At 43.2% G+C, this 26,333-nt stretch overlaps 1 protein-coding gene across 1 annotated transcript; it reads right to left on the bottom strand.

The window, feature by feature from the left end:
• Positions 1 to 11,643: 11,643 nt before the first annotated feature.
• LOC117492083 (intraflagellar transport protein 43 homolog A) lies at positions 11,644 to 25,097 on the bottom strand. The gene is made up of 9 exons (XM_034142587.1): positions 24,999 to 25,097; positions 23,171 to 23,272; positions 20,611 to 20,681; positions 18,048 to 18,083; positions 17,205 to 17,251; positions 13,261 to 13,324; positions 12,387 to 12,462; positions 12,194 to 12,256; positions 11,644 to 11,958 (listed from the first exon to the last, which is right to left on the bottom strand). Exons 1-9 carry the CDS (start codon positions 25,041 to 25,043, stop codon positions 11,848 to 11,850), a joined length of 615 nt encoding a protein of 204 aa, XP_033998478.1. The 5' UTR covers positions 25,044 to 25,097; the 3' UTR covers positions 11,644 to 11,847.
• Positions 25,098 to 26,333: the final 1,236 nt, after the last annotated feature.

Below are 26,333 nucleotides of genomic sequence, written 5' to 3'. Positions count from 1 at the left end.
GCACACACCGAGGCTCAAGGGCCCAGCGGTAGGCACGCTGTCAACCTCAGTGCGCTGCCTTCCATTACAGCTTAACTGGGGACAAATTGAGCAATCTGATGGGTTAAATTTGACATCTCTGCCCGTCCGACCTGCGTTTGTTGTACAGTACAATCACTTTCCACGGCTCCACGGGGTGGAAACGGTGAGCTGTGGGACTTACATGTGTTTTTAAAGATTGCGATCAACATAACGTGCCGTCTCGGATCATTATGAAGGTCGGAGGGACATTTTTCAAGTTTACAAACTAAGCTGAGCTCACATTACTGTACCATGGGGTCTGTGGGGGGTCCCTCAGTGATGTGTTTCTCCTAGTCTTGCAGTGTCCTTCAGCGGCTCCTTATAAGAGCAGTCCATAGCACAACCGGTCAAACTTAATTTACCCACTTTCTCTGTCTACTGCCCCATCAGCATATAGTATCACATAACTGCTAATGGGCTAATGGAAAGAGGGGGGGGGGGGGGGGGGGGAGCGGGAGGAAGACAGCGGTAGTTAGGGAAATGGAGCTCAGGTTCATCCAAACATTTAATAACTTATCCAATCTGGAGTGTTCACCTCTTACTGGCCTAATTATATCATTGAACTTGCCTGGAAGAAGGGGCCAGCGTGGACACTGCTTCTTACAGTGTCATCACATCATTATGACTCATGCCAGTGTGGCCTAGCGGGCCAGATGAAGTCAGCTCTCCATATATTTTAATGATCACTTAGACAATACGAACCTTCGCAGAGCTTCGACAGCATTGGTGGGGAAATGTGGACGGTGTCAGGCAGAAGAGCGAGGTTAAAGGAGAGGAGGAAGATGTTTGTGTGACATGTTTAGGGATGGTGAGTTTAGACTAGCCAGACACACACAGCTTGACCGTGTGGGATCAGGTTCTGTGGTCACCGGGCTGCTAAGAGGCCAACGTCAGGCTGTCAGAGAGCTAAACACCCGAGTGTAGTCTGTTTCAATGGAAAAACAGCAGCTGACACTCTACGCTGGCGGGCCAACTGCTGACCTCATTCTGAGAGCAGAAGGCACTGGACGGAGGGGAAGAAAGTCCATGCTTTGTTCCTCAGTGCAGCAGAAGTTTTCTAATAACTTTTAAAAGTTGAAAAAGAAAAAAGGAAAAGGCCGTAATGGTGGGAAAATAGATGGGGCATAATGAAAAGGGCTGAGTGTCTTTTTTTTTTAATAGCTGTAAAATGGCTAATTAGCCCTCAATGATTGATCATTGAGGGAGCAGGCATTGGGAGGTTTGAGTCTCCTGGGCTTTTATAGTTTCTGGTAAAATAATTTTACATTTCTTGTGTAATTAAGAAATGCTCTGTGACCTCTGTGACCCTTGAGTGGGCATGTGGAAATATTTTTACAAGGGGCTCATTTAATGTCCTGTCTATTAATTGACCATAGGAAAAAGGTATGTGAGCAATATCCTGACAAAGAGTGTAAAGTAATACTGCAGTATACGGGATATTGATTTCAAGATGCAGGCGGCCTACCCAGATATTCTGCACTTATACAACTAGGAGGAGGAGGTACAGCAGGCCAAACAGAAGCCGATCTCTTTTGCACTTAATATTAATGTCTGTTTTGTGGCTATCCTGTTTCAGGAGGACCCAGGTCTTGTGGTGAGGCGATTGAATGACACAAATTACCTGTATGGAGATCCCCACGAGACAGCTGATTGATAATGCATGACAGAAAAAAAATGTTGTTTACCCACATATATGGCTGTGAGCCGGGTTCAGTTCCTTTCACCAGCCTGAAGTGGATTGAGGGGGGTCAGGAGGTCTCCACTGGCTCCATAGGTACCTTCTCGTCCACATCATATTCATCCCATTCAGCCTGTGTTGTCCTAGAGGGGATATAACATGAAAACATAATCTCACACCACAATTTCATTCCTTCAGCAGCATTAGATGAGATTGAAACTTCCCTGCACACTTTCCTGGGGCTGTCAAATTAGCTGTCAGTCATGTGTCAGAGCCGGCCCCTGCTCATCTGCTCTAATACATCACACAGCCTTTTATATGGATCAGTATGAGTGGGACTCTCTACACAAACGCCAGCAGCTCCTCCACCGGGACGCCGGGTGATTGATAACATTTCCCAGCTCTTCACACTCATGCCCATTTGTATAGTTGGTTGGAGAAGGGGCCCCTGGTGTCCACTGACATCTACGGTGCCCATCATCGCCTCTCGGAGAACATGACATCAGCCTCAACAACCTGCTCTGATGCATGCCAGGAATGGGCAGCTTTCCATTCATAAAGTACAGTGTGACAGCCATTGACGGATCACTTGTACAGGAAGCTGATATTTGTTTTTCCTGAACAATGAGAGCAGTGCGGGAAACTGGCTCAGGTGCCACTCGGAATTAAAGATCAGCTCTTAAATCAACTATTTAACCGCCATATTATCACAGTTGATAAATGTTTATTGCTCATTAGTATGCCCCGTACAGACTTAATGCTTTAGAAAATGCTCAGCTGCTGACTGGTCTGAGTGTTGAGATCACTGAGGGGAATCCTGAGCGTGTTTTTGTGTACAGTCATATTGGCATATTGGACGGGCTAATGGCCACTTGGCACATAGACAGCTATCCATCCCAATCTCAGCCTCAGTAATCCAATTGAGGCAACCTGCTTGGCATGAGGGAGACTCATCTGTCTTTACCGTTCATTAATAGGGCTCCTCCTCGAGCTCAGAGCCCATTCACAGTCCTTCGAAACGGACCGAAAGGAAAGCTTGACACACTGGATCTGTGCTGGAGATTCAGCAGGGAGGGGGGGGGGGCTGGATATATAATCACTTGTGCGATACATAATCACTGCTGTGTGGGGTAAAGTATCAGAAAATACGAAACCTCCCTAAGGGACGAGCTACATATTTTTACAGAGTATAAAAACACTAGGTATGTGATTCAGCTCAATATCATGACGTACCGAGCCTTCCTGAGATGTTCTTTTCTGCTCTCCATGGCAGAGCTTTATGACTAGCGCTGGAATGATGATAATGATTCTAATCTTGTTACATTGCACACAGAATTGTCTTCTATGTTAATGATGGGCCGGCCCCCTCCCCGCTCCACTGAGATGCTTACTTTCAATTTGTGTACTGTCATCTCCCCGCCATGCGCTTGAAATTGATGCACCCTCTTCCCTTTAATTAAATCAAAAACAGTCAGGGGTCCAGGTAGGTGGGGGGACATGCCCCCATATACAGCCATCACAAAGACCTGGTTGACTCCAGGACGAATGTGGGTTGCTTCTGTTTGTCTTTCTGTGTGATTGTCTGTGGTTTGTGCAGCCATGTTATGGTATGTAGGAAATTGACATCACATTTGAATTAAAAAGCACAAAAAGGAGGTCAATTACGTTTAATCAATTCCATGACTTCTCACTTCTAAATCTTTGTCAAATGGTTTTGTGAAGTTGAAACTATTTTTAAATTTGGGTTCTACTACGTTCTAACTTTTAAGCAGAAGGGTTAGTTCTTCCTGGTAAATAAATAAATAAATAACAATCCCAGGAATCTTTCTCAGGTAGGTTTTCCTTCGAGCAAAGCCGGAGACAAATTCTAAGAAATGAGAGTGTAGAATTCCCACACATTAGGAGGCAGATAATTGGATTTCCTGTGTCCTGTACGGTGGGCGGAGCGGTTCCTGCAGCTGTGACATTATCAAGGTAACATAACCTGAAGGCTGCGGTGTAGCAAGGCCCCGCAAGGCCTGTCCTCCAGTTCCACTTCACTGCCTGCTTGGCTATTCATCCTGTGGACCCTGCAAATGAAATTATGGGAGGAAGAGCAAAGGACATTCTTTGGGAATTAATCCCATTTATGCCTAAACCCACTTCAGATTTGTATAGTGAGGGCCTCTTTAGATGTAGGGCACATTTACAATTAGACAAGGCCTTAGGAGGATTGAAAGAAATACTGTTTGTTGGTTTGTTGCGAGGGTTAGGGAAGACAGACAGAGAAATTGAATAGTGAACAAGTTATTCCCCCAAACAAATCCAGTTAACATTGAAACACATCACACAGGTGTCACTTTACTTAGAAGTCTACTGATCCCTTCATTTTAACATAACAGCATGGACAACATCAAACATGTGAAAATGTATTAATTATGTATTAAATATTTTCCATACTGCTACTGAGAATCTGAATGATTGAGTTGGTCTTAATACCTTAATCTACTTTACCTCAAATTAGCGTAACACATTTTTCTTTATAATTATCAAAATCTTTAAATTATAAAATATTGGACATACATTAAGGCCACACGCCATGCAATTAGTTTTTCTGACACATAAAAAAAAACAAAGACATAAAATCATAAAACATCCATTGCAGTACAAAATACATCTATAATGTTTTAGAATATTGTGCAGTTTTTCCTACCTTGTTTTTCTTAAACACCCTGCTGCAAACCACAACTGTAAAGTACATTAACATAACTGAAACCTCACTATGGTAAAAGGCTATACTCATAGTGATATTTGACAGTACAAACGAAGGCCTACAGCATAATATAAACAATGTATATCAATCGGCCCACTGTGGGTTTTTGTGATTGAGCAACCACATCAACATTGTTAGGGTAAAAAAAGGAAATGTTTAATGACTGTCAATCACTCTGTGGACGTGGAGTCGTCAGTGTGACGGGCCAGGCTTATTAATGTAATTAGAAAATTGTATTCAAACATCAAAAAGTGTTCAACCAACATTTTTTGTAGCAGTTTAGCATCAAACTAGGGCAGCTTTTATGCTAGAGCAAAAATGATCAGCATGTCAAAATGCCTGCAATAAAGTTACGAATCTAGATGAATAGTCTTTAAAAGTAATATGTCCTTCTTACCTGTAACACAGAGGCTGTAATTGTACTGCCTTCTTGTTGTAATGCTCTGCTCTGCATCTCTGTTTTCAGCACACATTCAGAGAAAGCACCTGACATCAATTAGTCCTGTCTGTTTGCTCTCGCGATGCATTGCAGATAAACACTGCCCCCTAGTGACGACATGAGAACACAACCGTGCCACCACAGTCTAATCCCAAAACTGTTTTGTACAAAATAAAGCCTTTCGTTTGGGATGTTTTAACGCTGCTCATTAAGTTACATTAAATAGTGCTTTGTGTTTTTATTAACATGTGCTTATAATACAAAAAAATAAGCTTTTATTTTCCTTTTTATTAAGTAGATGCTTTTTAATCATGTTAAACTGCCAACCAGACCACATTAAAGGTTGTTGAGTGGTTGTTGAGTCACCTTCAATTATTTTTAAATGTTATATAAAAGTGTATACATATATTTATATACAAATATTTACACTTGCTTCTACAGTTCTATTAAATAGGCACATTATTTAAAATTCTAATTGTCATAGAAAATAAACACATTGATTTGTAACCTGGAAATATAAAGCCACACACACACACACACACACACACACACACACACACACACACACACACACTTCAAGTATACGTACAAGGGCTGGGCTGATTACAGCTCCTTCACTGTCCTCATCAAGACCAGCGCAGACCACAGTCAGAGATGAGAGGGCCCCAAACACACACACACACACACACACACACACACACACACACACACACACACACACACACACACACACACACACACACACACACACACACACACACACACACACACACACACACACACACACACACACACACACACACACACACACACACACACACACACACACACACTAATCTGCTCTCTCCACTGCACACATACTGTAGTTATAAACACACATACACAAACAAATACATAGACAAACACAAGCACACCATAAACGTCTCCTCAGGCAGCCTCAGAGCTCAGACAGGTCCCTGCCATTATCCCGTCCTCTACCCTAAACACGCAGTTTTAATTTCAAAGCTCTGATTAGCTGATGATTGCATGACAGCCGCCGAACCAGGTTCCCTTTTCGCCCGGCTCCCAGACTGCAACTCAATCATGCCCAATTAGTGGGTCCCCAAACACTCTCTCTTATTAGAGGACTCATAATCGACTCATTGTGTCCTGATTTGGCAAATAAATCACTCTGGAGGCTGCTGACTCCCCCCTTCCCCCCTTTTCTCTCTCCCCCACTTCCCTCACCCTTGTCTTTCACTGCCCACTCCCCGTCTTTTCCTTGTCCAGGGGTTCAGTGACAACGTTTTCAGACGTGCATTTCATTGGAGCTGACAGTTTGAGCAACGCCGGACTTTTTCTTTTTTTTTTAATTTCCCCTGAAGAATGAAGAATAATTTAGCAGCTAAGGCAAGGCAGGCAGCATGCGGGTGTCCTTGTCCTACAAGGTTAAGAATCCATTCCATCTGAGCAAGAAAGGAGTGAATTAAAATAAATGATGGCCAGATATTTATTGCAAGTTTGTAGAGGAAGCCAAGTCACTCCAGTGGACCAGTGTAGCCGAGTGACCTCCCTACCTCTGCCTGCCTAACTGGGGAATAACACCCAATGTCACATTACTCCTATCCTGCATTTCACATATTTATATCCCCGTATATATGTATATCTATAAATGCATGTGTTGGGGACATCAGGGTAGGACGTATATGAAATTATCTGGTTGGATGATGCTAAAAATATAATTGTAATTTGATAGAAGGACGGGAATTCTACAGAAAACTGAGCTTTGGAGACACAGAGATGTCCTTCAATTTGTAGGCACAAAACTCAAGGCCGCCAACATACAGTTAAAGTCAAATGATTTAGGTAAAAACGCCTGACGTTCATTATCGAAATGTTTTCACATTACACATAAACCTTTTCAAAGGTTTGGACAATTGAAGGGGATGTCACAAAATGAATTAGGAATAGTTTTCAGCAGGGCCCGGTGCCATAGCTACAGTTCCTCAGGACAGAGATCCAACATGAGAGCTTTACAGACTCAGCGGGGGGGACCTGCTTGAGGCTGGGGGCTCGCGGAGCACTGGGAGGCCTGTGATGCTGCTCGCATGCAGGAAACCAGCGGACTGTGATGTAGTGGACCCAGAGAGTAGCTCTACCAACGTCCCACTGTGACGGTAAGCTCTCTCTCCGGGCACAAACAGCTTCTCGAGCAGCAGCAGCAGACCCTGTGCAGCAACCTCAGGATGCTGCTTTGCTTCATCCAAAACAAACCTCTCCCCCCTGCTTTGCCTCCCCCCTCCTCCAGTCTACCGAGGGCTATGTGTTTGGTGTGTTGAGTGGTCATTAGTCTCTGTTTACAGTGGAAAAGAGCCTGGCCAGCTGGCATGTGACGTGTGATGTGCCGCGCTGTGGTCTACCACTGTGAGACCCCCGTGGCAGAGTCGCGGAGGCCCAGCAACCCCCTTCCCCAGGCGGGCCGCAGAGACAGAGGAGAGCCCTCGGCAGATGGAGCCTCCAGTGTTTCTCGTCTCTCTCTTCCGCAAGCAAATAAGAGGTGGAGCGAGCGCTGGAGGTGGGACTGGCCCTGGCCTCCATCACAGATGCCAGGAGAAGGCTGAGACCCAGGCGAGACCCTGCTGGGAGGCTGCTGGGCCGGAACAGGTGCAATCTCAGCCCCTCGATCCCCTCTGTCAGCACCTCAGTGGTGGAGCGCGCGCTCTCTTCCTGTCCTCGCTCCTTCTCATTCACACACTTGAGAGGTGTTGTGGGGCTACATCCATCCATTCCCCTCCGCCCCTAGCCACAATCCAGACACCAAAAATCATCCAGACACACAGTGCTCTCGTTGACTTTTGTTTCCTCCTCAAAAGGAATACAAATAGTTCAAAAGAACATTAACATAAGTGTGTTTGTGACCCTCGGAGGGCGAACAGTGGAGTTGTGTTGACTCAGGCGTTTTCTCGGCTGGCTATGATAAGCTCCTCGGCTGACCTCGCCACTGCCGGGGGGGCCAACACAACCACTCTCCCATCAGCCCTTGCTTTATCGCCAGTGGCTACAAGACAAAGAGGTTTAGCTGTATACCTGGCTGCAGGCGGCGTCCTGCATGATGGAAAGAGTTTATGACAGAGGGGGGTTCGTGGCGAGGCCCAACAGGCCACCTTGACCTGTCCCTGCTCAGAGGACCTTGGTGAACCCCATCCCATTGCCGTCCCCCCGTCCCCCACCAGCGACCTGCCCACTCCAACAGCCACTGAGTTATTATCATAATTTCCAGGAGAAGCATTGCAGGGCCTCTGCGATCAGAGAGCCATCCGTGTTTTACAGAATGTTTTGTGTTTTATTGCCTTTAAGTCCAGCGGAGAGGGCCCACAATGATAAGAAAACCAGTCATGTGAAAAATGAAGGACCTCGCGCACAGGACTGAGAGGTGAGGAAGGGAAATAATAAAATACATGACAAACGTGAAGCTCGACTGTATTTCATGTTCAAACCCCTGTCTCGCCTCCCAACCCTCGGCAGCACTAAAAACATATGAGGGGAAAGCAGGAAATAATAATAATGAATCAACCAATCACGCTGCTACAAAAAGAACAGAAGCTTTTTTTCCCCGTGTCGTGGTTTACACTTTTAAAAAAAACTCTCATTCCCTCTCCCGGGTTCTTTGACAACATGATGGCCGTAAGATGCCCAGGGGCATTCAAAGCTGCCACCGTCCCAGCCATTTCATGTCGAAGCCCACCTGGGGTAAACAAAAAAGGACTTAGAGCGACTGAATATTAACTAAAGAAGAGAGGGAAAAAATAGCACTGACAAAACTGAAAACCCGTCAAACTTTCGGTCTTAAAAAAGACCTTTTGTGGAGTATTTCCCCCTCCTCTCCCACCACCCCCTGCAGGTTTTTGAAGGTGCAGTATATCTAATGAAAAATAAAACATCTGTTTAATCTAGCTATTTCAAAAGCAAATCCCCTTTTGATCAAAAAATGATATTGATCTGACTGCCTTAGTTGTGTGGCGAGGATTTCTGCTTTAAACATGAAATATCATGGAGTCTTTGTGGCAAATCAATACGGCGGCTGCTTTTTGAGGCTCGTTTCAAAGGGCACGAGCTCCATTTGAATACGGTTGATATAGAGGTAGTCATGTTATAAATTAATGTGTAAAATATGATCTTGTCCTGGCTTTAAAAAGGGGGATGTCTTTATTTTTGTTGCCTTTTTAAACTGATAATAATCCTCTCATGACCGCTTCATGGCACCTGACTGACGCTGGCCGGGTCAGCGACAGGGAACCTGTGACAGGCACGCGGCCCCTGGTGGAATGAACTGGTCCTAATACTCCTTGAGCTTCAGCGTGTCTGTCCTCACCCCTCACTCTGAGTCTGCGGGGCCCCGGCATTGGGCCCCATGCTATCTCCACATCTCCCCATTTTCTTTAATTACACCTCAGCATATTGCTTTTGGGCCATATGGGAGGCAGATATTGAGACCAGATAAGATGTATAAACTTCTGTCAACACCACAGCATATTAGGTAGAGCTGGAAGCATATTATCTTTATTCTATCCTTCCAATTAGCGCCCAATATCAAAATACATTAACAAGCCTGTCGACGAGGAGCAGGAAAATACATTACAGTAACAGGGGCTTTGTCCCTTTTTTATTAAAAGTCTATTACTTTCTTCCGTTTGTATTCTTTTCCACAAAACGAAAAGTCATTTCCACCAAGGGACCCAATAAAAGCATAGATAAATTACCCATTTAAACTCAATGGCCTGAGAACTCCCTGTGCTCAGATGGTGCACATTGGACTCAAGATTTTACAATGTCTACAGGATCAAACTGCAGCTTTAAAAATAAACAGTGTACATTCACACGAGAAAACTTCTTCTCCGATATAAACTCTGAGATTTTGGTGTACCGCCATGTTGGAAGAGTCCCATCAAATCAAAGGATTTTAAACATTGTGTCATTACTGGAACATTTTGAATGAAATATCGGATTACAGAAGCATGCACTGGGGCAACCTGGATTTCTACAGCAGTAATGGCTCCATTATTTTAATAGAAAAATGTCAAGGAAAAACAAATTACACCCTAAACCCATGTGAGGCCTGTATCGCCTGATCTGATATACACAGCATCAACATGGCCTCAGACTCAGCTCACCTCCCAGTGACACCGCGTTCATCTGAAGGCAAGCGCCATAACCAAAAAGCTCTCTAAGAACACAACTGTCTTCCTCACTAGAAATGATGTACATATTGTAGCTGTTTTGACGTGATTGAATTCGCTGCACCCAGACAGTGAGAGGTCATTCTGAGCATTGCAGCATCAGGATATACGGTGTGCACTGAGAGACACGGAGAGAATAAAAGGTGGAGAGAGAAGCAGGATGAGGAAGTAGAGAGAGGTCACTTTGAGAAGCTGGATGCAAGCATATGCCAAACAGCGTCTCTGGATCTCTCTCTCTCCCTCTAATCCCCTCTCTGATCCAGCGATGCTCGGGCCAATCATTAGAGGCCAGCCACAACCCGTGATCACTGGGCCCTAATCTGAGTCCTCGGCCCGTCCGCAGCCCACCTCAGACAGCACCGGCCGGTTGCCAGCAGAGGAGTGGCAGGCTTAGGCTTCTCCAGAGAGACAGCTAGAGGTTGTCTCTACATGGATGGGCACTTCGCAGCTCGGCGGGGGCGGGAGGAAGGGGCAACATAGCAGCTGCTCGGGGCATATGGGCAGAATTCATTAAGTCTGGCTAAATAAGCCAATTGTGGAGGCAGCAAAAAAAAGTGTGTGTTTGTATGTCTGATAGAGAAACAAACACTGATCACTCACTGCATTCGAGCACTGGGCTCAGAGATTCTGCCACAAACAAATATTCAGAGCACAAACATCCCATGTGGACGCCCGGTCCTGAGGTAACACACTTGATGAAGTTGATTCAAGGCCCACCAAATGAAAAAATCTGGATCTATTTGTGATGGCCAGTGATTGAGCTGTTAGATGCATAGATTATGTGTCCTTCAGGACTCTGCAGTGCATCCCCAAATGTCATGAGACTGCTCTCGGCCTCAGAAATAAACCTAATCACAATCTGTAAATGTTACAGCTGTTTCTCTAATAGACCTGGCCTGACTTTGGAGGCCTGCATTTATATTCACACACATGAACCAAAGACAAAACTGAATGCTGATACGCACGGCATGTTGAAGGCATGGTATACAACGTAAATGATACATAACAATTTCTGTTTTAATGTGTCGGAGCCAATGTCAAATGACATTCAGAAACCTGTTAGGAGTCTTGTGGCCTGTTTCGTACCAGCACCAGCTGTTGTCTTGTTTCCAACTTACATCAATTCCTCTTTATCCAGTAAAAGGTATAATGTATGCTAATCCCCCGGGTGTCAATAGGAACTGTGTTCAATGCATTTGAGATAATAGAGAAGAAGGGGTTGCTCCTATCGAGGACCTGGAAGATAAAGTCAATGGCACAGTCAATAACAATAAGGTTGTAGGCTTTAATGAGGAATGTTAATTTGAACACAATCAACTGGATTTCAGCTTAGCTGATTATCAACCTTGGACTTGTATAAGGGTGTTGATAAAGCTGGAACTACAGGGAGGGCATGTTTTATCTGCGACAGCTTTTTTCAGGGAGCTTTTAAAGAAAATCAGTTTGCCTTTTGGCTGTTTAGGGGAGAAACTTACAAACTAAAAACACTAAACAAAGACAGGGTAAAACATCACTGCACTGTTCAATGCACAGTGACCTTTATTTAGAAAAAGACGACAAACAATGTATATACACTTTACAAAATATAAATTCTGGGTAACAAACAGTGATTAAAGTTAATATAACCAAAGTCACTGGCCCTTCTGTGTAATGGACATTCAGCCTGTTCCCACTGGAGCCTTTTGAAGTCCAAACCTCTTCCTCATGTTACAGGCAACGCAGCCTGATCCTCACTCTCTCCTTGATCCCATTCCATCAGCAGCTCTGAGGACACCTCTGTAAACAGATGATCCCAGTCCCAGATCACATCATCCTGCAGAGCAGAAGAGGGGGAGAGAAGAAGAATTAGAGAGGCAGAGGGGAGACATCCCAAGGAAGAGAACAAGGGGAACAGAGACCAGGGGAAGGAGAGCAGAGGGTGTTAATGTACACATCATAAATCTTGATTACCTGGGAGACAGAGTGGCAACCTCCCCTGGTGCTCCAGAAACAGCTGGACATGCATTCGCTGGGAGCTCACAAGCTATATTTACTAAGAATTCACTCACCTCTTTCACCTCCTGCTCCGGAGCTAAAACCTTGGTGAGGAGCTTCAAGTCGATCTCTCCGTCCTGAAGAAAGATCACAGTGCACTTCACTTGGCTTGCACAAACAGAAGTCATGTGCTTTGCTAAATGAACCACCTTGACAAGAAGAGACATAGCAATATCATAAATATATGAAAAAATGCCCTTGACTTACTAAGAGCTGGAACGCAGAGTAATACTTCAGATCATTGTCCAGATCTCTGTAGGTCATCACCCGGTTCACCTGCATGCTAACAGGGGGACAGACAGACAGAATACGCATAAGATACACAAACAGACTTTCATTTCAATCAGGACAACACGTCACAGAAAAACAAAAAGGCTTGCTGACTGCAGTGCTTACACGCTACATGGAATAAAGAGTGAGAAGTGGCTTTGCAGAAGTTTGTGCACAACGAAGCTTCAAGACTTCAAGCAAAGACCACAGAGAGCAGGAGATTGTTGCCAAGTGGTAAACGCTTCAAATTGAAACCCAGCTGCTTATCTGTGGGTTGGAATTAAGTGGGGGGGCTCTCAAAGTGGCCGGGGCCTAGCAGTGCATGCCAGTCCTACTTACTGCACATTACACGCTACATTGCCCCTGCAATGAGTTCAATGTGGATATTATCTCGCACAGAGAGCAAGCCCCAGCCTAATAACCTCCACCGCTGTCATAGCCTTGCTACATATTCGACACATGTCGGCGTGTCTCTCACTGCCCTGTAAATCAAAGGGCCCGGTTAGTAGGGACCCTGGTAACAGAGTTGCATAAATCACACCCAACTGTTATTTCTCCATTTCAGCCCGATAAAGCAAGACTCTGCAACGGCACGAGTGGAGGACGGGTAACCATCAAAGTCACCAGAGCAGGCTGCTGATCTAATGTCCTCGCACGGACAAAGGTTAACTGCTGGACATGGGGACACGCTGTCTGTGTGTGTGTGTGTGTGTGTGTGTGTGTGTGTGTGTGTGTGTGTGTGTGTGTGTGTGTGTGTGTGTGTAAATCCTTATTTTCCATGAACTTCAAAAAGTGTGTGTCAGAAGGGTACCTTGGTGGAGCTGCTATTTGCGTGGTGAGATCTTCTTCCTGTACTTCTTCGAGGTCTGGAATTACTAAAATAAAAAACGGAAACCAAAAACATGTAGACCACAGCATTTAGCAGATGATATGATAACATTTAAAAAAGTGCCAACATTTAAGATAATCTGATTGGCAGCACAACAACAGAACCATTTATGAAAAATGCGGTAAATCCCCTGTGTACGGCTGCTTGGATTGCACATTTTTGTGTGAATATGGGTGTGTGTGACCATGTCTGCGTGGCACTTCCTCCCCTCCCTCTCTCTGGTAACATCCTCATAAGAGCTGCCCTGTCACAATAGCCATGCGGCCATGAATATTCAGGAGGCGAGGCGGCAGCTCTCCCTGCTGTGAGAGGGGCGCTGGCCAGGGGCTCCCCAGAAAGCACCCCCTGCTACCTTAGCATTTGGGCCCTGTCAGCGCCACCCACCCCCAGGACCCTCAGTGGCCGGCGGGCCGACCTCCATGTCCACTCTGCCACTCCGACTGGGGCGGCATCCAGCCATGTGCAAGAGTATTTGCTTGCGGGCCCATCTGTGTGGGGTCGGAAGTCACCGTGCGGCCTGGCAGGGGCTGCAGAGCCAGGAGCCGCCAACCCGCTGCTCAAACAGTGGGAACCCACTTTAATTGGCAAAGCGCAACAGGACAGAGGATGGCTCCACTCCCAAGAAGGACAGGGCAAACTTTCACAGCATTTTTCAGATGGACATTTTTTGGAGCAGGGAAATGAAAGAGGCATAATAAGGGATATGGATAAACTGGATCAAAACATGATTTACTGAATAATGAATAAAGAAAGTGCTCAAAGACTCTTGTAATTAGATGTTATTGTGTGATGGCATTTTAAAGGTAACTGTATAGCCTAAGAAGAATGTACAAAACAATCAATAAAAAACATCTGCCCTGAAGGAAAATGTGTTAACTTTGGGTGGGATGTGAATTTCCTGAACAATATTTTGTGGGGGACAGCAGACTACACATCCTTATTAGCTCTACACCTGAGTGTTGACAGTGAGAGAGAAAGAGAGAAAGAGAGAGAGAGAGAGAGAGAGAGAGAGAGAGAGAGAGAGAGAGAGAGAGAGAGAGAGAGAGAGAGAGAGAGAGAGAGAGAGAGAGATGAGAGAGAGAGAGAGAGAGATGGAGAGAGAGAGAGAGAGAGACGGATAGAAAAAGAGAGCTGGACTGCCATGAAGAGGGTTGTCAGTAATCTCTAACCACAGTACTGCACCCTGAGGGGAAAGTCAATAGTGGAGCTAAATAGAGGTGAGGAGATGGAAGTGTGCATCTGATGTGAGGAAATATCTTGGCATCTATGTCACCATCCCTTTAAAAATACTCCTGAAAATAAACTAGAGTTGAAGAAACATCCACCTTTGAAGGAGCACTAAAATTCAGTTCTTCATGAAAGTTATGGACGAAGAGAATATCATTTTGATTTCGACCCTCAACTTTCACATGATAACAAAAGCTCACCCTCTGTTGATAACTTATTTCTTTCTCTTTTTTAATTAAACCAAATTAAAAATGCCACGCTCGTTTAGCCGCTGACAAGATTCATCTGTGTTTCTGATATCCAAATAAATGCGGGCGCGGGTATTTCATATTCATGAGGCCGCGGTGACACTTTGTCCTCTCATTTACAAAGCACAGCGTTCAGCAGAATCCGTCCCCCCTGGACCCCCAATCAAATTTAATGGTCTTAGTGCAATGACATCAAAAAGCCTTGCTGTCCGACTCTTTGCAAACAGCTTCCTGGTTTGTCTATCCCTCCACACACACGTTTTTTCATTTCAGCCAGTAATGCACTATTAACACACTTCACGAGAGTTCAATGTGAAGCATTTGTTGTCTATATGCAAAGTCTATTATTAAGTGAAAAAAGGAACAACATTTTTAAATGAGCTTCAAATTCAACCTATTACTGGAGGTCAAGCGGGGCATCAAAGCAGCCGCAAACAAGCCGTGTTTTCTCCAGACGCAGAGGGCAGCTCCATCAGGAGGAGCGGTCCCTCCTGCTTCACCTCCACTCACTTCCTCCCTGGGCTGGACATGCATCAAGGTGGCTTTTGTCTGGCAGCGAGCAGGCCAGGCGTATCCTTATTACCCGCCCGCGTCCGGCTGCCTCGCTGGAGCATGTAAATATCAAAAGGGGATAATTTGCTGTGAATGTAGACATACTCCCGCCAGGCACACGCCAGTCAGCGACTCTGCCGAGACGGGCCCCCTCTTTACATCACTCGGGCTCCTATAATCTACGCAGGGGGCCAGCCCAATGATTATAGGCACTGAATACATTTGAAAGGCTTATGGGGAAAATATTTAACACATCACCGAGTAAGAGCAAGACAGTGAGACATGAAACAGATGAGTGTTTTTGCGATACTGGTGCTTTTTTAAGTGACCGACAGGAGGCTGTGGGGTCAGCTGATGGGAGGATGGGAGCAGGGGACTGGGGGGCTAGCCTTCTCTCTCGGTGTGCGTGTAGCCAGTGGACATAAGGGATAAGGGTAGGGGACATAATCAAGATCGCAGGGGCTATCTCACTAACCCTCAGCTCTGTAATTTCCAATGCCCCTGCCTCCGGCTCTGTATTAAGAGGTCTCCCTCACCAGAGTAATAATCTTTCCGGCGGCATTAACTGCAAGAGAACCAAACCGCTGGACTTTCATTCAACTGGCAGGTTGAGCCAGCGCATACTACAGAGTGACAGACATTGAGAGAGTGTGTGTGTGTGTGTGTGTGTGTGTGTGTGTGTGTGTGTGTGTGTGTGGTGTGTAATAGAGATTAGAGAGGTTATACAGTACCTCAAACCCTGTAGTTTATGTGAAATTCATTGTGACTAATCATTACATTTAGAATTGTTTTGTTTTTTTAAATGGTAGTTTCCCCATTTTCAATGAAAAGTTAGATTTTTTTAATGAAAATATAATACAACATGAAATATAGGGTAATATAGCAACATTTACATTAGGGCAGTGAGATTATTAAATACTGTTGATCCATGTTTTTTGTAGTTCATAGTTCTTATGAACTTTTTTAAATGATAAAAAGTTAGATATTGAAAAACACATCCTGTCAATGGGACCCATTTATTTTTTCATTATTTACATTTGTCTTGGTTTTCAGTTTTACATGTATTCTCCTTCTTATGGTCCTTATTATAATATCACAATACTCTGAATTGAATACAGATGTTTTGCCCATAAACAGCATCACTTGCCCTGGGACAGTGAGTGTAGAAGTCCTTCAGTGTCAGCTGAGCACTCATGCTGCTAACCGATCTTTACTAAGGCATTTTGAACCTATTTCCCCAGCTGCCTGCCGTCGCAAAACAGAACAATTATTCTAGGCAGGGTTCAGCTGAAATTTCCCTCCTCAGTCCTGACATTGTTTGTGGTGCGCAGAGTTGGGCCCTCAGGTGACTCAGTTAGAGCTAGATCTGTATTCAACAGCAGCTGCCAGACACACTGTGTGTATGTGTGTGTGTGTGTGTGTGTGTGTGTGTGTGTGTGTGTGTGTGTGTGTGTGTGTGTGTGTGTGTGTGTGTGTGTGTGTGTAACTGCTCTAAGTAGTGAGAGGGGACACTGATCTCCTGCCACACCATTCCCCATCACCTAATAGATGTAACCCTATTTAATGAGCATGTTCACTTGTCGTTGTCATCAAAGGAGCCATGCTTCTACAGAGTCACGCAGTGGTCAGAAGGAGGAACACAGATGCAGAGCTCTCACAGATAAATCCATGCTGGATTCAAGGAGAAATATGGTGTGAGCATCAGTGAAAAGTGATGATCTGACTGCCTGCTTATCTGCTCTACTTCCAGAGGATGAATGTGCCGCTGGAAGCACTGGAGGGCTCCCTCTTTGCCCGTGAGGAGGGATACAGAGTGGGGGACAGTGAGGGTGCTCTTACCTCCTTCATCATCTGATCCCTGGGGAGTTTGTGGTCGCAGGCGGCGGCTGTAGAAACAGGAAGTGTGAGAGTATGAATTATTTAATGCTTTCAAAATGCAGCCTGACGGTGAGGTCATCATAATGAGAGAGTGAGACGGATCCTGGGCTAATTTGCTTTGATGATGGGCTGGTTTTGTGTCTTTCTTGTGGAATTCAGAAGTTTTACTGCTACTGGACTTCTGAAAACTCTCTTTCAAAAAAGCACTGATGGTGCTTTAAGACGCTGCTGTGCTGTGACCGGTCTACAGCCATTGACAAGATCACCTCTAGGATTTGAAAAAAAGTTAAAAAAATACCCAGCTCAGGCAGCAGTCTGAATAAGTATTACTGAGACAAGGCAGTTGTGACAGGAGCACAACATAAGGGACTTTTCTGCCGGGTAACAACTGCTACACACAAAGCCTCCGTCTCACTGCAGCCATTCAGGCACCGGGCTCCAACTGCGACGATGAGTAAAACATAGATGACTTCGTCCTCTACCTGCCTCTCCTCATGATGTCTATTCTAGTCACAGAATGATGTAAAGGGGGGTTGGGAGGAAAAAATAGAATAACAGGAAAACTTGGCTCCTAACGGCAATAAAAGTGATGACAACTCAGTCACGCCGTTTTTTTAATCATGTTAAGTGATTGTTCTTGGAAGGCAAGGATTAGTTGCAACCAAGGACAATCTGAAAGTACAGCGCTGTTTTCACTTTACTGCAAAATAACAAACATTTTAGTGACCTATTTGTATCCAACCACACAGAATTGTAACCGGCATTGAATGTGTAGGAATACAATGAAATATGGAGTGAACGTACTCTTCCAGATCCTCTGCTGCAGGCCTTCTGGAGGATCTGTGAAGCAGCAGAATAAACAAATGTCAAACAAATTAAATATCACACGTTATTTAAAATGTTTGCCCACTTCTAAACAATTGGAAGTACAGAACTCAAGCTGTACACAGTACATACTGGTTATATATTCTTATTCCTGGCACAGTCCTTAGAGGGATTTTAATAAATACATCCTGTTATATATTTATCTAATGACTGTAATTCTGCTTTATCAGACGAAGTGGGGTCTACAATAGTTTTGACTTCTCCTCGTCTCGTTCTGGATCGTGCGGTTATTTTCAGAATTCGGTCCATTTACACAGCTCAGCTAGAACAGAGCATGACATACAACATAGTGTGTTTTAACACATCTCTGCTTCTACACAGTATTATTAGCATCCACTGTATATTTAAATAAGTAGCAATCCCATCAGAAATCAAATAAAAACAATATTATTATTACCTAAGAAGTATATTACTATATCAACCATCATTTAAAAATCACAGTAAGTTCTATGTGGTTAAAAAAGCAGCTTAAACTTTTGTATAAGAGGTGTTAATCTTTTTCTCCTGATGCAAAATGCTTTTGGTTCTGGTTCTCCTGGTTGAGTAGTGCCCCCTACTGGATTTAAAAGTAACACATCCTGTGCAGCAATAGTGGTTTTTACTGTCATTTTCCTCATTTCATACTGCCAGAAATCAAGGTTACTGGTTTGAAGTGAATACAAACTTCTAAATAAATGTACATTCATCCAAAAAGTATATAAAAAGGTGCGCTTCACTTAAGCAGCTACTGTATGTTTATATTTAAATCACTGCATACAAATGGCAGGGGCTAATTCAGGGGCTCCAAAAACAGAGAGGCAGTAAAGACGTCACTAGAAAGGCAAACCAAAGCTTCTACGTCAAAAGCAGCACCTAGACACCAGGTTCAGAACCTACTTTTAGTTAACCATTAGACGGATCCCTTGTTCTCCTTTAAGTAGCTTTTTTCTATTAAAAGGGTTTTCCTGCAGGAGTCTGAACAATTTATATGGCTAATTTTATTTGGGAATTTGGGGCATACAAATAAATGAGACTTGACAGGCAGAGCAGATATCATTCAAATTCAGGAAAACAAACTCAAAAGAAATAAAGCTTGCTACAAATAACCATCCTTAGAGCAAAGTCATTTTTTGTAGATACTCATCAAATAGCGTTCATCTGAAAACACACAGACATTTAAGTTATGACGCATTTGTTTTGTGTATCGGATTATTAATCTTTAAAACCATTTTTAAGGGGAGATCCAATTTAAAAAAAGAAAGAAAGACATAAAACACAACTAGCTACCCAATTCTCTAAAAGATGTTTCCTCCTGTTTTCTCTGTCTTATCCCTGCTGTGTGTGGATCGACAGCCCTGAAGGTTTCCATGAGTCCACCCAGGCAGGGCAGAGCGGAGCTGAGGGAGCCCACCTGCCTGCCCTTGGACTGTGTCCTGTCTGGGGGGGGGGGGGGGGTGGCGACACTTAAGACACATTACAGGCCCCTTGATTAAGACTCATGTAAGGCAAAGCGATAGACATGGTAAAACTGTCTGGAAAAAGTTGTTAGGGATAAAATATATTGTGACAACCTGGTTTCAAAGGTTCATCAATAAACTGACAGATCATTTAGTGTCAATTAGAAGTGATAGATCGACAAATCCCGGGATTTCTGCGCTGGGATTAGTGGGAGGAGGGCGGCGGTGATTGAGCATGAGGGGTGACATTGAAGGGAAAAGTCCTTGCCGGTTCCAGGGGGGACCATTACTTACTTTGTTCAGAGAGGATCAATGCGTGCGCAAAACCCTTTTACACCTCCTGTATTTCAATCGCTTTGAGACTGCGAATCAAGCCGGGTTACACAGAAGCAGAGAAGCGACACGCTGACCTTCTGTGAGAAAGGAAAGATCTATTGAGTTTTCTGTTTTCCCTGCTTGCACTAACGGTGCAGTAAACTACGCAAATAAGCACAATTGCCTCAGTGTGTTCACTTCAATGCATCTCCTATGCTCTCACCTCCACTCAGAATGAGAAAAGGAGCGTTGTAGAGAGGCAGTTCCACACTAGCAGAGTTGATTTAGTCATGTACAGTATATAGATTTAGATGTGTAAGTGGTAGGCGAAGGCTGAGTGGGAAACATGTTCCATCTGTTCCAAATACTTTGTAAATCCTCCGTGTTGTGCTCCCCATGTAAAAAGCAGCCTGCAGTGGTAAGGGGTGATTAAGTGGCTTGAACCCTCGTGATGAAGTGGCTAGCTGACTAACAGTGCCCTCCTGTGGCTGATGCATTAACCATGTCAATTACCGCCTTGCTCACAGATGAAGACGAATGGAGAGTTGCTGCTCAGACAGGCTCCCTCTAACCTTGTTGATTCACAGCCTGAGTGCCAAATATGCACTGATAAATAAGCTCATTCACCAGCATGAGAGTTCATTAATAACACATAAACCCGAGACCACAGCTCGCTGTCTCCGCCTTCAGTGTGGCTACAGGAGACGGAGGTAAAAGGTGGAGAAACGTACTTGGCAGAACCAGAACCAGAGCTTTCTTCTGCCCAGCCGCCCTGCCGCCGGGCCGGTTTAGGAGGAGGACCCTGGAAGAAGAGAGAACTTTCATTTGTTGAAGATTTATTCACTCATATACAATCTAACTGTTATCTGGCTTTAGTCTTGGAGCACGACGTTGAAAAGTTAATGTTTGTGTATGAAATAGCTTTAAGATTTGTCATAATTATAGGGCTTATGTGTTACATCAATACCTGTATGATAAATATGTTAATAGGCTTTATTGTGTAAGAAAAACATCATTTTTTAAATAGGGAATTTGCCAGTAGGTGGCCCTCTTACCTACAATAGAAGAAACGGACCCCATTAAAATAGCAATAATGTAAAGGACAATAAAATGCTTATTTGAATTGTCCCCCTAAAGGCTCGGGGATCATTTAAACTAAGTTTCACCTCTGTAATATTGATGTTTCAAGCTCCCGTCATGTAGCTCATGTAAAGTAAACAATAAGCCTGGTATGTGCCGCACGCGGTCGTCTATATGCACTCCATTGTTTCATTTATTTTTATAGTTTTCAATACCGTCCATTTGCAGCACCAAACGTATGGGGCAGAGTGTGGGAACTGCCACGGCCTGTAAGTCAGACCCTAAAATAGATCAGGAGGAAAAAAATGACCCTCTCCCTCTCATTCTTTGATTCTGAAAATAGTAAAAAGCAAATATGCATCTCGATCCTGAGACCGGGACCCTGAGACCGGCGCTTGAATGAATGAATTCCTCCGAGCACACGAGGGTGGGCACTAGACAAATGAATTATGAAAAAAAAAAAAGGCACAACATTTCTCATTACTAAATTGGGTCTGCAGAGGACAAAGTGCTCGTGAAGAATTTCTTTCGTTTATGATGAAAGAGGAAATAATCTTTCATGGCTGGTTCCTTCACCAAAGCCATTTATAAATCTGAATGTGGCCATTAAGCAGGGCAGAGGGAGGGGGAGCCACTCTGCTCCGCTGTATATTACCATTAATCGAGAGAGCTGAGGCTGAACAAGCTCCCTCAACTTCCTGTAATTAGTAACTGTCTCTTTATTAAGAACAAAGGGGATTACCATAACGACAATTGCGTCATTTTAAGCAACATTCCTTCAAGTGATGTTTGTTAAATTCCTCTTGTGTTTTGTTTGGTATTTCTGACAGTGAAACATTTTCATGAGAGACAAGATAGTAAGGTCAAGTGTCTCTGAGTGCAATAAATCCATCCTGTGACAGTTATTTCACTCTAAAGAAATGGAGAGGACCATAAGTGTCCTGAGAAACAAAACAAATCTGTGCCTTGAATACTTCATGACCAAATATGAACTTCACAGTCCTAGTAAAATAGTTATGGCTGTAAAGGCAATTAACTTAGCTCCTGAAGGCTCTAATTTAGGATTCTCTGATGGTCTCTAGGGCAAGGGACTTGTGGTGGCGGCCAAACCCTATGAGCCTATAAAAGCAAATTAGTCTTTGTTTTAAAGGACGTCAGGAATGTGACCAATCAGTTGGGTATTTTAGGCAGAAGAGGCCAGGGTTGATAAACGAAGACTGCAAATAAACCCACCCAGTCGCACGACACTCTGGAAAAATGTATTGCATGTGCACAGCAGGTCACAAAGGGCGCGAGAATACTGGTTCATACATTAGGGAAGTTGGCCTAATTTGGGTAGATTAGCCTAAAGCAAAAGCATTGCTGGAATGTTTTACTTCGGGAATGTTGGCTGGTTTACAGTTTGCCAATCTGGGAGATGTGACTAATTCCATAAATACAACGATAGTGGAATGAAATGATTTGATATATTTACACTGTCCTCAGATTTGACTTCTCTCATATATTTGTGCCCTATATTAAGTCTAAATTTAGCAACTTGTTTTAAGAGGCAGACATCAGAAGGAAAACTTTACAACAACATATCTGCACAGACTCAAAGTGGCGGAATGAAAAGTTGGTAGAGTCATGGGGACTTTAGTGATGTCATCTGCTTGTGTTTCAATTAGGCAATTTACAAGAGAACAATAACTAAGCTTTGTGACTCTAACGTTTAAAAGGGTTTTAGAGCTTGTATGAAGGGACACTTTACATTTCATGCAAGCACATCAGAGTCAATACACACATAATTCCTAATAATAATTGAAAAGCAGACCGTTTTTTCTCTATGCTTTGAAACGGTAAAAATATTGTAACTTAAATGTCTGTGCATTAATGAGCCCTCTATTACAACGCTATACTGCGTAAGTCAAGCTGTGATACGGTGTGTGCTTTAATGTGAGAGGTGATGAGGCCTGGATATCAAATCCAACCAGCTGAAATGAACACCTCAGTGTTTGTGGAAGGAGAACGAGTGTAAAATAGTATAAAGTTGATGTCTGGAGAAATAAGAAGCAGAAGCCATGCAAATTCACCAATTTCTTTCATGCTACCTACCTCATAATCCTCATTTGATTCATGTATGAGACAAAAACAAAATGCATATTGATGAAAATTATGGTAAAGGGAAATTATAACATGCCCCTAAGTGTCGACTATCATGTGTTTACATACTTCTCCCATTGAACCAGATGTGGAGGACTTCCTTATGGGACGAGAATCTTCGAACGAGGATTGGTCAGCTGCAAGGCGAGCTCTTCGTCCAGACTTTGCAACCTGGGAAAAGTGCAGGAAAAAAAAAATATATGTTGATATCAGAAAGCCAGAGAAGCTGGCTCTTCCAAACACTACCAAATACTTTGTGGTTTGCTTTGCTTTAATTGTGCCATCTAATGAGCCAACCAAATGCAGTAGATCAAGATATTTAGCTTTCATAAATCAACCAGGTTTAGTACTTCCACATTTTTTAGGGCACAATGTGCAGATGTCGCAATATATATATATTGTTTCAATAGAGGATCATTTTGTTCAACAGCTTTCATGTCATGTGATCCATTGACTCCAGATTTATACCAGAAACTTTTACTACACTGAAAAATGTCCCACCTCTTTTTATTGGATTTTAGGGCTTATTTTTTATGAATATTCTGCTGTTTTTTATTAAAGGTCTTCCATATCCTATGACCCAGTGACTCCAAATCTATTCATCAATTTGCATTGCTACACTGGAAAAGTAGACACTCCTCGTTTTATTGGATTTTAGTCCACCTATCATTTTATATAAATAAATATCTCTTTGAAAAAGCAGTTTTTGTAGGGGAAAGTTGAATTTCTTTTTAATAGCTTCCATGTCATGCGACCCAGTATATCAAAATGAATGCAGCATGTTGTTACACTGGACACGTAGGACACACATCGTATTTTGATTCACTGGGTCACATGATATGGAATTGATGAAAGACAATCAAACTTCCCAAAGCCAAAACTAGCCTTCTCATTACAAAAAACTGCTTAATTTCAATAGTCATGTTCATATATAATAGAAAAGGCAATAAAATACAATAGAAAGTCTGTCATACTTAGAAATAAAATTAGGAATTGATTTGTGTGACATGAATGGGCGCTATTGAAAAAAAAATGGAATGATCCCCTGAATTAAAATATTCAATCAATTCATGACACGTAAGTTATCATCAACAAATGTGTGCGAAATAAAGACACATTAGTGGTTTCTATGTTTAAGCATAATTTTCTCTAATGAGCAAGTAAGCACGCAGGTATTGAAAATAAAATAGTGTTTTTCATTTTAATTAAGAGTATTGACCATTTATTGATGGCCCCTAAGTAAAACACCTGTGGTTAAAAGTGAATGCTAACTGTCCTCTGAAGTCATAGTCTGTGAGACTAGGAAAGAAGACTGGTGTTAACGTCTGTCAAATATCCAACCTAACACTAACTTTAGTATTTCTAACACTGTGTCAGAGCAGTCCACTGATATATATTTGTTTTCTAGAGAAAGGTTGTGATAGCATTTGTATTACAGTATAGGTACACGTACACCAGAAAAGGAACGTTTGTTTACGTTTTCGATGGAGTTCAGCAGTCACAGTTGGAAAAGAAAAAAAACATACAACTTAGCACAGCATCTGCTAATTATGTATCCGTGCTTTGCATGATGGGAAATTTAGGCTAGCACCACTTAGCTAGTCAACGTTAGCTATATGAGCAGACAAACCTTCAAGCTGCCGTTGTTGAAAAACGGTAAATGGTAATGTCTCTCCGCTGCTAACAGGTTTGTTGGTTTGTTAACTTATTCGCCGAGTGGCTAATATTGACGTCTCATTAGTTAGCTTAAACGCTAAGTAGCTAGCAATAGCCTCGCTTCACAGGTTCTTCTTCAGGTACTTTATGCTCCCTACTCTCTATTTACAGCGCACGAGTTTAACGTTACCTCTGCCTCTTATGTCTTGCTCCCTTCTCTGCGATTTACCGAGTCACTCACATTTTTAACTGCTCCAGTTTCTCCAAGCTGAAAGTTATCTTCCATGTCTCTCCTCAAGTTGCTACCCCTCCAGGCAGGACAGCGTCTTCCTGTTAACTACGCGTCACATGGCAACGCTCTCCATGGTAACGCCAATCAGTAGAAAGTGTGTGTGTGTTCCAGTGTGTCTCCGTGAAGTGTTCACGGATTTTCTACGATACACAGAAAGTAGGGTATGCGTATTTTTTACTCCACTACATTAATTTTGTCACATCAGTTACTACATTTGCAGGCAGCAGGTTCATACTATTAATTCATAAATTAGACCCACTAGTACGATGTGCAATAATATGGATGGAGATACCTGGCAGTATAAATAGTCATTATTATCTCATCCTTTACCAGCTGCAAAATTAAAATGATAGCCACATTGATGTAAAAGATATCTGAACTAAAGAATGACCCTGGCCTCATAACATCAAGTGACTACTTTCCTAAAATTAGAACGCTTATGCCTTGCACACTAAAGCATGCATGCAGTTGTAGTGAAAGCTCGTGCCAAATATTGACTCAGTGTTGTTGTTGGGTCAGTAAAAAACAAGGGAGGGAAAGGTTAATAGAAGAATGATGTCATCTAAACAATCAGAGTCAGAGTTTGCCTTACATAATCAGAATCGTTCCCACAACTCCCACGTCTTTGTCATCTTCCTCAGCCATAATCAAGTAGAGTCTCGTCACATTTCCCGTCTCCTGCATTGCCCTGCCACAGTGCATGTCCTCAGTGTGAGAAAGGAATTAGTGATGGGACCTGAACCTCCCCCTGTTGTCCGCTAGATGTCCCTTATGCATGTTGTATGATGCTGATGGGCTCTGAACAGTAGCAGCATCCAAAGGATCACAGCAGCTGGCTGGAGTCCCTGTGCACCTCCAAGATCTCTTTTGTTAACTTTAGCCTTCCATCTGCATTCAATTTGTCTCCAAAACGTATTTTGGATGCTGCCAATATTGTCAAAGGACTCATAAAATCAACTCAATGACCCTCCAATCAGGCTTATGGTCCTTATTTGATATACATTAATAAGCAAACATAAACACAATGCAACTTCAGTCTTATTCATAAAATACAAATCGTATTTGTTTTATATTCTTATAGAGGAAAGAAAAGAAAATAAGATCATCCTATCAACAAAACAGTGCAATCAGAAGTTTTTTTCTTTATTCACTGTTGCGAAATCCCACATTGCCCAATATTACGCACATGTTTTGAAGTTTGACAACACCACATTTGAAGTCTTTTTAAGTGCATTTCAGAATAGGACGGATCTCATTGTCCGTACCGAGGCTAATAACTTGCTG

This window comes from Trematomus bernacchii, unplaced genomic scaffold (assembly GCF_902827165.1).
Source record: "Trematomus bernacchii unplaced genomic scaffold, fTreBer1.1, whole genome shotgun sequence".
Lineage (NCBI taxonomy): Eukaryota > Metazoa > Chordata > Actinopteri > Perciformes > Nototheniidae > Trematomus > Trematomus bernacchii.
The sequence above is the reverse complement of the archived record's forward strand: the minus strand, read 5'-3'. Positions and strand labels throughout refer to the sequence as shown.

Coding starts and splice junctions, on each gene's coding strand:
- LOC117492083 (XM_034142587.1), bottom strand. CDS start 25,043: ATGGAAGATAACTTTCAGCTTGGAGAAACTGGAGCAGTTAAAAAT. Junction 12,257..12,386: donor ACTCTGCGTTCCAGCTCTTA/GTAAGTCAAGGG, acceptor ATCTTTCTTCAG/GACGGAGAGATCGACTTGAA. Junction 11,959..12,193: donor CGGAGCAGGAGGTGAAAGAG/GTGAGTGAATTC, acceptor TCTGCTCTGCAG/GATGATGTGATCTGGGACTG.